Genomic DNA, 12,237 nt, shown 5'->3' with positions numbered 1-12,237 from the left:
CGCTGAGGCGGCTCAACCTGCCTGCCACGCAAGCGCTCCAGGCAGGCGCAGCCCGCTGGATAGAAGGGGCCGGGCCTGGCCGTGGCCTGGCAGCTGGGCCCGAGGTGCGGGGCATGGGCGAGGGGCCCGGGGAGGTCAGGCTCTCTCTTTAGGGGCATCCTGTTGGGGAAAGTGACCGCCTGCCTCCTGGCCAGGTCCCCAGCTCCCAGCCACATCTGGCCCAGCGACGCCGAGTAGCCATCCGCCGTGTCCTCGGAACCGGAGTCGCTCTCCACCTTTATGGGCACATCCAGCGACAATATCGGGCTGCACAGAGCTCCGGGGGGCACTGCTAAGCTTCGCAGCTTGGCGTCCTCGGGGAGGTAGCCCCCCACAGGGAAACGCGGAGCTCCGGGATGAGGGAACCCATTCCCCAGACTCCCCTGGGGTAGGTGGCAGCTGGTGGGCGGGGGCACCAGGGCCTGGTCGCAATCCCGCCAGGGCCTGCTGGTTCGGCTGCAGTGGGCGCTGGGGGGACGGTCCAGCGGGTGGGTGCTGGGCGCGTTTCTGAAGGCGGCGACCCCACTGGCAGTGAGGGCGCCCTGGACGCCTGGGTAGGGAACGCAGGTGCCCCGGGGTTCGGCGCGCCCTGAAAACGGGCCGCTTCCACAAGGCTCTGGCTCCAACTTCACGCCACCGCCTGCGTGCTGCCTCTCGGCCGCCCAGCCCAGATGCCGTGTCTTCCCGGAGGCTTCCAGGCAGCAGTTGTATGAGTGTAGTTGCCGTTGCCCCCTCACACTCAGCAACCTCCCTCGAGCCTCTTCCTCCCTGTCCCTGCAGAGAAGACAGGGCTCATTAGAGCAGTCCGGCGGTGCCCACCTGAGGCCGTGGGCAGTCCTCTCCCAGAACCACCGCCCCTTGGGTCCTTTCTGACTCACAGCCATGCTGCAGGGCAGGGTAGGACTGCCCCTGAGGCTTTGCCAGACTGTAACTCTTTCCTGGAGGAAAAAAGCCTCAACTTTCTCCCTTGGAGCAGCTGGTGGGCTTGAACTGCTCACCTTGGAGACACTAAATCGGGTCCCTGCCCACTCTGGCTCACTTACCCTGTGTCCTCCCTGTTCTCTGTGTGGGAAAGCCTCACCTTCCTGAGGCTCCCAGCCACCCACACCCCTCCTCTTCCCTCCCATCACAGCCCCAGGGCTCTCTCACACTGGGAGTCTCCTGACCACCAGTGGCTGGGCCCGTGCAGGGGCCGACCCCAATGCCTGGCCACTTTGGGTGCCTGGGAGCAAGACGTGCCCACCGGGTTGCTGGCGGCTGTGACCTTCCCCAGGTGCCTCTGGGTGGGTCTGGGTGGGCAAGACCCTCCATCCTGAGATTACAGCCAGTGCCCTCACCCTTGGCAACAGTCCAGCACTGGTCCACTGAGGGGCCTCCCTGGGGACACCTGTTCCCGAGGACATGCCTGTGCAGTCTTGCCCCCGAGGACAGCCAGGCCCAGTGCCCCAGAGACCTCGCCCACCCGAGACACAGCCCTCCGCCTCTGCTGGGAGCGGAAAGGGCCAGTTCAAAGAGTCCTTGGTTTTGGGGGAGGGGCAGGGGTGCCCCCACGAAAGGAACTTTGCTGTCATAGCGTGTTAGCATTGGGTGGCTAACCGCAAGGTCAGCGGTTTGAAATGGGCAGCCGCCTCAGCGAGTGAGGCAGCGGAGGCTCTTTACTCCTGTAAAGGGCTAGTCTCAGAAACCCGCCGTCAGCCCTGCCCTGCCCTACAAGGTCCCAAGGAGCTGGGGGCCTCTCGATGGCAGTGGGCTTGAGACAAAGGTGGACAAAAGGTGGCAGGGGCCAGAGGGTCCCTGCCCCTGGAAGGCACTGAGGCCCACACCAGCCTGGCTCCTGCCTGTGGAGCCCCACAGCCCCAGCAGGAAGTGGGCAAAACATGCTCAAGAAGAAGAGATAGTACAGTGTGTAGCCAGGGCCTTCCCCAGCCCGGCCCCAAGGCTTGCTGTTGGGGGGACGGCTGGAGGGACTCCTGCTTGGGGCGACCTCACAGAGTAAAGCGCTCCATGGGGCTTTCCAGGAGCAGAACCCCAGGCCCGTTTTCTGAGGTGCCTGGGGGGGGAGGGGGCTGGAACTGCCTACCCCTCTGGGGTTCTTTCTGGGAGCTGAGCACTCACTGTTTGCACCCCGGAACCTCCCTGAGCCCCCACAGGTGCCATGAGTGCACCTAAGCCTGCCTCCCTTAGGGGCCTCCGAGCCTGGTCAGCACAGGGCACCCCTGAGAGGCGTGTCTGGGGAGAAGAGGAGACTGGAGTGTGCGGAGGCCCAATGTGGTAGTGGTAGCTCCTCCGGGTGGGCAGTACTGGGACACGCTGTGGTCTGTGTGCCACAGGAGAAAGCCAGGCCAGTTGTCTCGGTCAGAGCACGCAGGCAGCTGGACACACCAGGGACTGGACCAGTCTGTCTTCTGCGGCGCTGGGTGGTGCTGCCATCCGGCCCCACTTACCCTGCAGATCCCTCGGGGTCAAGGACGAGGTCGGCACCACCGAGGCAGAGGCAGGAGGCCCTGGCCGGTGCATGGGTCCAGCGGTCGGTGTCGGCATGCGCCCTTAACACTGGGATGCCATGCTCTCCGTTGCTCCTCCCTGTGGACAGGAGGGAACAAGGATCAGTCCTTGAGCCGAGAATCACCCTCCAGCCTGGCACAACTCAGCCAGCATGCCATGAATTCTGGCACCCTCAGGATGCTAGTGCAGGGCACAGGGACCAGCCAGCAGCAGCCACCCCTACGCCACCACACTCCGTGAGTGAGGGAGTGCACCAGGCTCCCAGGGGGCCGGCGGAACTCTGGACAGCTGTAAGTCAGGAGCTGGCTTTGCATGCCCCCTAACCCTCCAAAGAGACTCAAAAATAAACTCAGTATTTACCTGCCGAGTAACTGGGCGTCCCCTGCAGCTCTGGGTCACACAGACTCGCCATTGCTTTGGCCCTGTGAGGAGCGGGTAACAGCAAAGTCAGGTATGCACACAAAACCTGGTGATCCCGCAAGCTGGCCAAGCGGCCGAGCTGCTGACGGGCCCAGGAGAGGAAGGGGGCCCCACTCACACATGCGTGCCTGGCCAAGGGAGGGTGGGCCACCTGGGCAACAACATCTCACTGCCATGGTGTGGACACTGGCTCACAGCACCCCTGCAGGACAGGGTAGAACCGCCCCTGTGACTTTCTGAGGCTGTAACTCTTTCCAGGAGCAGAAAACCCTGTCCTCCTCCTGCAGAGCCGCTGGTGGTTTCGAACAGCCGACCTTGTGGATCTTGGCCAAACCCCTAACCACTAAGCCACCCTGAGGGGCAGATTTGCTGAAAGTTGGGAAGTAGGTTGCTTTCAAGGCCAAGAATGGCTTTGGGGTTAAACTCAGTCAATGAGCACCTGGTCGCACCCCTGACCCCCTCCCCAAGAGACTGAGGTGCTCCTGTCCTTTCTGGAGAGGTCATAATGAAAACATGCCACCGAGCCCCTGTCAGGGCAGGTGGGAGAGCCTCTGAGATGACATTAATGACGGCCGTCTCGGGGACCTCGCTAAACACTGTCCAAGGTGACCAGAGCCAGGGGTGGCACTCTGCACCGTGCAGAGCTCAGAGTGAAGGCTGTGATGGGTATGTGGGAGATGGGTCCTGAATTTGCTCAGAGCAGGGTGGTGGGGTCAGTGCCTCTTTCCGTGTGTCGTACTGTGGTGGCTTGTGTGTTGCTGTGCTGTTGGAAGCTATGTCCCTGGTATTTCAAATATCATCCAAAGTGAACAGGCAAATGATGCACAGGTGCATCTGCCGCACAAGACCTCTTGAGAGTTATTGCAGAGCAAGGACGTTCCTTTGAGGACTCAGGTGCGCCTGACCCGGAATACCATGGTGTTCTCAGGACATCAGATGCGCGTGAACGTTGGACCATGGCTAAGGAAGACCACAGACGGATTTAAGAGGATTGAAAGTGCCGCGGGCTGATACAAGGACACACCGATCTGCCTTGGACGAAGGGTGGCCAGACGGGCTCCTCAGAAGCAAGGATGGCGAGACTGTGTCACATGCTTCTAATGTGTTGTCTGGAGAGGCCAGGACATCATTCTTGGTAACGCAGAGGGGCAGCCAACGAGAGGCAGGCCCTCGACGAGAGCTGGCAGGTGGCTGCCTCAATGGTGCAAGCTTTAGGACCCTGTAAGGCTGGCCCAGTACGGGGCAGTGTTTGGTTCTGTTGTGCATAAGGTCCCTGTGGGGAGGTGGGGGGAGGGGGGGACCCACTTGATGCCCTTAACAACAATTAGGGTGATGGGAATCCAGGAAGCCTCATCAATCAGAGTCCCTGCTGCTGCCAACAGTTACAGTGTACGCCAGGCCATGAAGGAAGGTGGGCGGTTCCAGTCCATCTGACATACGGCTGAGGAAACCAGCCCTGGGAAGCCCAGGGACCCAGCTCCTTGCTGGGAGGAGGAGGAGAAAGTCTTGGCTTCTTTTTAAAAACTGTAAGCTAGCAGCCATAAAGGGCCCCTGGTGCATGGTGGTTATATGTCAGACTGCTAACCATAAGGTCAGCAGTTCGAAACCACCAGCCACTCCTCGGGAGAAAGACAGGGTTCCTACGCCCATGAAGAGTTAGGGTCTCTGAAACCCACAAGGTCAGTTCTGCCTTGTCCTACGGGTCACTGTGACGCAGCATCAATTTGATAGCAGAGTTTGTTTTGTTGTTGTTGTTGTTGTTTTACCAGTTGTATTTCCCCTTGGGCTTTTCCTCTTCTCTCCTTTGAAGTTTCAAGACTACCCTCTACTATTCTCTATAACAGTGGTTCTCAACTTGTGGGTCTCGACCCCTTCGGGGGTCAAACAACCCTTTCACAGGGGTCGCCCGATTCATAACAGTAGCACAATGACAGTGATGAAGTAGCAACGAAAATGATTGTATGGTTGGGGGGTCACCACCACATGAGGAGCTGTATGAAAGGGTCGCGGCATTAGGAAGGTTGAGAAACCCTGCTCTGTAACTGGAACCCCAAATCAAACTCCCTGCTATGCAGTTGATCCCGACACCTAGCAACCCTGTGTCTAGTATTTAAACCCCACCCCTTGGCCAATGAGTCAATTCTCTTGGACAGAGTAGAACCGCCCTGTGGGGTTTTCTCAGGCTGTCAATCAGTGTGGGAGCGGAGCGCGGCACCTTTCTCCCTCCCAACTAAAGGTAGGTTTGAACCACCGACCTCCCTTGAGCCCTGAGCTCCCGGTATTTGTCGAACGGCTATGACGATGAAGTGTGCAAGCCCTGCTATGCTTTCCTACACGTAATCCTCACAAGACCTGCGCAGCCAGTGTGTCCCCCAATGTTCCCACACCTGGCCTCGCCACGCGCCAGCTGAACAGAGCGCGTTGCTGTTGGGCGCACGCGCAGTGCGGCCCCGAGAGCCCGGCGCCCCAGCCGCCGCCAGCAGTTCCCCGCACGCGCGCCAGGGGGCGCGGCCACTCCCCCGACACCGCCCCCACGCCAGTCCGCTGGCTTTTAAGACGAGGGGAGGAAAACAGGAGAGAGCGTTCAGTCAGTGCGCGTCATTTCAGCTCCCCAAGCAAAGCCCAAACCGCTTAAGGATGCACGAAAGGAAAAACAAGGCCGGCAAGGAAGATGACGACAACAAGGATGCCCAAGAGTTGAAGCATCCAGACAGCAGGTGCGCAGAAGCTGGCCCCCCCACTCCCTGTCGCCGACTGGGGGACCTGCCTCCCTGCGACCCCGCGTATGTGGGTCGGAGAAGCACCGTGCTCCACCGGGATTCCGAAGTCGATCGCCCGGCCTTTCTTCTGGGGGTTTCTGACTAGGCTCAAACCGCCGATCTTTCGGTGCGCAGCCAAGTTCAAAAGGTTCACGCGACGTGAGCCCCTTTGGAGACGACCTCCGAAGAGCCCTGCGGTGGTTCTCCCTGGGGAAAGACCTGGCTCTGCCTCTGGGCAGGTGACAGCCAAGAACACCTTGCGGGCAGTGAGTCTGCACTGAACCAGAGCACCTGCAGGGGCTGCGGGTGCAGGAAGCCCCTCCCCCGCTCAGCTCGCCGCCGTGCGTGGCCATTGTTCACCCCACCCCCGCACGTCTGCTTTCCCTGCCGCTCGAGCGCGGCGCCAGTTAGTATTCAAGGCCTTGCAATACTTCCTGATGAACGTGGAAGACACCAAAAACCAAGCTCCCTGACACTGGGGGCCCAGGCTGACCCGGCAGGACAGGGAGGACCGGCCCTGAGTTAGTGCCCGAGACGGCAACTCTTCCCAGGAAAAGAACGTCCCCGTCCTTCTCCCACGGAGCGGCTGCTGGTTTCGAACTGCTGCGTGTAACCGCAGAGAGGAAACAGAAATCGCCACAGGTGGACCACGCAGCAGCATCCAGGTGGAGGGAGGAAAGTGGAAGCTGGGCGGGGCTTCCCCGTACTTCGCCCCACCCCCAACCAGCCCCCACCCCCAGGAGCAGCAGCCCTGCATCCTGCGCTGGGGAAACCTGCTGCCCACGGCCTCTCTGAAGTGTCCGAGAGCAGGGATGCCCTTACTTTGAGGGCCAAGGTGCGCCTGGCCCAAAGCCCAAAGCCAAACTCACTGTCATCGAGTCAACGCTGACTCACAGTGACCCCCGTGGGTTTCTGAAACTATTGACAGGAGCTGTGGGTGGTTTCAAACTGCCGACCATGCGCGCTGCAGCTCGCCCGAGCTTTGTTCACCTCAGTGGCCCCACACGCATGGGAAGCCTGCAGAGGGAACAAGGAAGATAGGAGCAGAATGAAGAGAGGATGCGGCTGAAGGTGTTGGATGTTGGCCGTGCCTCGGGCCGCCCGGAGGAAGAGCAGGTCTCTGTTGGAGAAGGTGCGACTAGAGAGCTCCTTAGAAGTGAGGAGGGTGAGATGCGTCTCCCATACTTTGGACCTGTTGTCAGGAGAGAGCAGTCCTGGAGAGGGACCTCCTGCCTGGTAGCCAAGAACCAGGAGGGTGAGGCGGGCGCAGGACGGTGGTGTTTCCTCGTGCTGAGCACAGAGTGGCTCAGAACCCACTGGGATGCTCCTCGCAGCAGAGAGGACCTGACCTTTGGTACCTTTGGTGGACTCAGCCCCGGAAGGCTCCCGCTGACATGGCCTGCCGGGTGACCATCTGAGCAGAAATGAACAACGGCAAGCAAGGTGTCCAGCTCTGACACCTTTCCGGAGCTGTGGCCACCGTCTGTCCAGACAGTCATTTTCAGAAGGCAAATGCCAATCAGGGATTATCGATAAAAAGGCTGTGATCCATCACCACAGGAGGGTCTCAACCAGGGATTGAAAAGTGGTGGCCGACTGGGGACAGTCAGGTGGGTCCCTGGGCCCCGCCTCAGAGGCACTGCACAGTCCTCCTTGGACATCACTGGGGCCACCCTGGCATCCTTGGGAATCTGATGGCAGGAGCTCGGGGCTGGGATTTGGGTCCTGGAGGGTGTGGCTCGATGCCCGTGGCTGATCCCTGACCCAGCCGACCCAGCAGGCTGGGCACACTGAAGGTGACAGGGAGGCAGGGGCCAGAGTGCCACCCCAGACCTGACCACCCCACAGGCTCAGTCTGAGAGTAGACGGTGTCAGAAGGCAGGGCAGAAGGGGTATGTCTACAGAGCAGGAAAAAGACCCAAACCCTGACCCCCCTGACTTGCAGAAGGTTATGAACAGCAGTGGAAGTGGAAGCCCCAAATCCATTTGCAGGGTCCACGCATAGATTAAGCGTCCAGTGAGTTCCCTCTGACCACAGTCCTGGGAAGTGCAGAGCCTTGTTTGTGATCAGACAGAGCACTGAAAGTCCATTGTGGCGGAGAGAGTTAGGCTAAACATGTAAAATCTTATTTGATCTCCCTCTTGACCTATTTAAAAGTTGTTCCATTTAAAAGGGAACAACAAAAGCATGCAGATGAAATGCATGTGGGTTCAGCCCCCGTGCCTCCCCTCTGGTCAGACCAGGGAGGGTCCTAGGCTTGCTGCGCCGAGAGCCCTGGAGAGTGGATCACGGCAGATGCCGCGAGACCAACACTTAGCATTTGACCTCCCTTTTGACTCATTTTAAAGTTGTTCTCAGTGATGACAGCAATACAGGTACAAGTTTGCTTGAGACAATTGGTGTATGGAGTGTGATAAGAGCACTAACAGCCGATAAAATGATTTTTTTAAAAAAATTAAGTAGTTCTAATTTTTATTATCTTCTACTTTCTTTTCCATTGAGGTTTTTCTCTATTTTAATGGGCTATTGCTGTTAGCGTTGGCGTTGGGTTTTGAGTATGTTTTTCTTATATGAAACCCAGGCTGGAGGAATCCATAAAGACAGGCCCCACCCCTCGGCCAATCACAGTTTACACTTGGCAGACAGGCATCTGAAAAGCATTTTGCTGCACACACAACTGTTGCCTGCGCGGTTTACTAGCTTTTGAAACACCAGACTTTTCCTTTTATCACCTGCTGAAGAGGAAACCCCACCACATGGGGGCCCCTCTGAGGCTGCAGACGCTCTGCCACTTGGTTTGAAATGAAACCCGGGGGGTGGGTGGGGATGGGGGGGTTGTCAGCAGCTCTCACTTGGTGTCCGTGGTGGCCAGGGTGTCCCTGGGCTTGGTCCGGAGGAGGGCAGTCTTCATCCTCATCTCGGCCACAGAGGGCAGCAGCACTGGCACTGCCACGCAGAACAGCGAGAGCTGGGGGGGCAGGGCTGTCCCCGACGGCGCCTTCTTCTTCTGTCCAAACAGGAACTTCAGTTTCCCCTGAAACTGCATCGTCTGGGGTGTCAGAGACAGAGATGAAGGGTGAGTCAGCAGTACGGTCCTGGGCGCGGGGACAGAGCCATGGAGAAGACTGGCCTCGAACTCGGTCCCTGGAAGCCTTTGACAAGCAGGGCCATCTCACGTGCATACCCTGCCAGCCCCCACGGAGGCTTGCGGGACGGGATGGGAGAGGCTACCCGCCCCGCCCTCCCCCGCCCTCCCCGGAGCCATCAGCCTGTCTCTGAGTTCACGCCGCTCACAGGTGGGCATCCTACAGTCACGGGGATGAACTGAGGGACGACTTGATTTCACTCATCTGGACTCTAGATTCCAGAGCTAAAGGGCCAGTGAGCTGCTTAGAAGTTTGTGCTACAGGAAAATAAAAGGTTTCTTCATCGGGGAAAATAAAAGTTTCCTATAACCCGGCTGACGACCAAGTGCCTCCCAGATGCCTTGCCCTTCGTGGAAGAATCACCCTGCAGCATGGCCCTCTCTTCTTTCCATCCACTCACTATTCTGTCTTTCCTCCCATCCATCCACCCACCCACCCACCATCTACCTGTCCATCTATCCACCCACCCACCATCCACCTGTCCATCCAACCATCCACCCACCCACCCATCAACCCATTCACCTATCCACCCATCCATCCAGCCATCCAACCACTTACCCACTCATCCATCCACCCACCCATCTATTCATCCATCCATCCTTCAGTTCATCTATCTTTCTTCCTTCTTCCATCCTGTTATCTATCCCCCTTCCTTCCCTCCTTCATTTCTTTCTATCCATCTTTCCATCTGTCAATTCATCCATCAGTCCATTCATGCGTCCACCTACCCATTCCTCCATCCATCTATCCATCGATCCTTCGATCCACCCACTCATCCATCCAACAATCTATCCATCTATCCATCAGTCCATTCATCCACTTACTCATCCATCCATCTCTCCATCCCTCCATCTATCTGCCTACCCACTCATCTTTCCATCCATTTGTAGACTTATTCACTGAACAGACACTTGCAGAGCACCTACTGTCTGCCAGCCACACGCTCAGTTTGGAGGCAGTGATGTGCTCATAAATATTCAACATCCAGCTCTGGGGGTGGGGTGGGGTGGGCAAAGCCCTAATTGGTTGTTTACCAATGTCTGTGGTGTGAACACTCCTGCCATGCCTGATTTCAAGCCACCCCTGTGATAACAACAGGATCTAAGAACTTCTGCAAAGTTACCGACCGGCGCTTTGTGCGCAGCATGAGCTGGCTCTGTGCGCAGCACTCTGGCCAGATGTGGAGGCAGTGGCTCTCACAGCCACAGGGTGTCAAGTTGGGAGGGGCTGTGTGGGCACCTTGGGCTGCCATGTTCCAAGTCCTGGCACCTTGGCACAGTGGCCAAAATAAAACTGAAAGTCTATTCCTGCTCATAGTGATGTTAAATCGGGTTTCTGAGGCTGTAAATCCTTGTGGGAGCAGACAGCCTCATTTTTCTCCTGAGGAGCAGCTGGTGGGTTTGAACCACTGGCCTTGCAGATAGCCATCCAAGGCTTGCCCAACAGTGCTACAGTCTGCAGTGACAGAGTAACAGGCATTAATAGGAGAAGTAACCTGATGCCTAGTTTGCATATCCTATTGTGGCACTTGAGCTTCCAATATTCGGTCCTTTATCCAGTACAGCTACGTGCTGGTTCCTTTTGTGCTCAGGTTTTACGTCAACTCGAGTCTGTATGAAAGTGTCGGGGGTGGGGGGTGGAGGGGGGGAGTCCAACCCGTCTATCAGGTCACAGCCTGATGATGCCTTCTGGGGTGTGTAGCCTTTTCACAAGACACACTGGGGGTCCCTCCTCTCACTCTCTCTCTGATCATTTGCTTTCCTGCTGGCTGGGACTTGCCTGCCTCCGGGGCCACTGGACCCTGAGAGCTATCTGCACCCTGCCATGATGCCACCACTGACCTTGGATCCATCCCACTGCAGCCACTGGCCTGTGACTTTCCAGCACCCGTGGCCTCCAGCGACATGAGTCTGAAGGGGGCCCCCCCCCCCCTAGCATTGGCGTGAAGGACGTTAGAGGGACTGGGCTGGGTTGCCATGTTGATGTGAAATTGCTTTTTGATATAAAGTTCTCTCTTGTACATGGAGGAGTGTCACTGGTTTTGTTTCTCCAGACAACCCGCCGCACACACCTTTTTAGCTAGGTGATAGCCTCTGCTTGATGGGACAGACATGGGGTCACTGGGAAGCAGAGTTTTCAATATTAACCCAGGATTGATGGTCCCATTTAAAAAAACAAGCGACGTTACTTATCAGCTAGTAATCCTTACTATCTTACACTAACACACAATTTAGGAAATAAATGTGTATTTTAAAAAGTGCCGTGACTTGTCTGTCAGTGTGCTGTACGGCGGTGGCACGTGAGCTGTTGTGATGTGGAAGCTCTGCCACTAATATTTCAAGTGCCCGCAGGGTCACCCAGAGTGAACCGGCTTCAGCAGAGCTTCCAGACTAAGAATCGACTATGCAGAAGGAATAGGCTGCCCACCTCCGCGGAGTCAGCACTGACAGCCTTCACAATAGCAGGGAAACACTGCCCGAGCCTGAAAGCCTTATGAACAGAAAGGAGGAGAACGTGGTCAGAGACGGTGCAGGTGAGTCTTTCCTATCATCCAAAGGGACCAACATATGACCGAGGAAGAGGTGTCCTCTCAAAGTAGCACCGACCCTAATGTGGTGAATGAAGACTGCGTGGGTCAGGCCTTAAGGACCTTCAGTGGCTGATGGGACATGGCTCAAAATGAGAAAAAAAGACGGCAAAAATCAACTCATTTTCAGAACTTGTAAAGCACGAAGTATGAATCCAGGACAACGGAGTCATAAATGAAATGGAGTGCATCACGTTTGAGATCGTAGATATCAAGCAGTGGGCTGAAATGAACCGGCATTGATCGTTTTGAATCAGAAAACCATGTGGTTTACAATGCCGGGACTGGCGCCGCCAAGAGGAACGGCATTGCGCTCATTGTCAGAAAGGACATGTCAAGGTCTGGCTTGAAGTACAGGCTGTCTGTGTTGGATTGTATCTACCCGCCTTCAAGGAAACCCAACCGATACAACTATTGTTCAAATGTGTGCACCAACCACAAAAGCAAGTGAGGAAGAAATTAAAGAATTCTACCAACATCTCCTTGCTCTAAATCCTAGAGCAGCTAAAGCAAATGGAAGAAAGGATGAAGTCAAGGAGCTGAATAGAGCATTTCAAATGGCAGCTCCGGAAGACAAAGACAAATAATATAACAAAATGTGCAAGGAGCTAGAATTGGAAAATCAACAAGGAAAATCACTCCCAGCAGAACTGAAATCAAAATTTTGAAAGATTTTGAAAGACTTTCAAAATTTTGAAAGATTTCATAGGCAAAATATTGAATGATACAGAAAGATCAAGAGAAGATGGAACGAATACACAGATTCATTATACCAAAAAG

General features: G+C 56.4%; 1 protein-coding gene across 1 annotated transcript in view; it reads right to left on the bottom strand.

The window, feature by feature from the left end:
• The window catches only part of AHRR (aryl-hydrocarbon receptor repressor), a 96,973-nt gene that overhangs the window by 461 nt on the left and 84,275 nt on the right, over positions 1-12,237 (bottom strand). The window contains exons 6-10 of the mRNA XM_013008589.1: positions 9,994-10,040; positions 8,577-8,773; positions 2,905-2,966; positions 2,484-2,622; positions 22-813 (exon numbers count right to left, since the gene is read on the bottom strand). Coding sequence (XP_012864043.1) covers positions 22-813; positions 2,484-2,622; positions 2,905-2,966; positions 8,577-8,773; positions 9,994-10,040 — 1,237 coding nt within the window. The remainder of the gene's footprint in view (positions 1-21; positions 814-2,483; positions 2,623-2,904; positions 2,967-8,576; positions 8,774-9,993; positions 10,041-12,237) is intronic.

The sequence above is a fragment of the Echinops telfairi genome, unplaced genomic scaffold, assembly GCF_000313985.2.
Source record: "Echinops telfairi isolate 266 unplaced genomic scaffold, ASM31398v2 ScPeMD7_7469;HRSCAF=8507_1, whole genome shotgun sequence".
NCBI lineage: Eukaryota > Metazoa > Chordata > Mammalia > Afrosoricida > Tenrecidae > Echinops > Echinops telfairi.
Note: the sequence above shows the minus strand (reverse complement) of the source record. Positions and strands in the feature narration are given on the sequence as shown.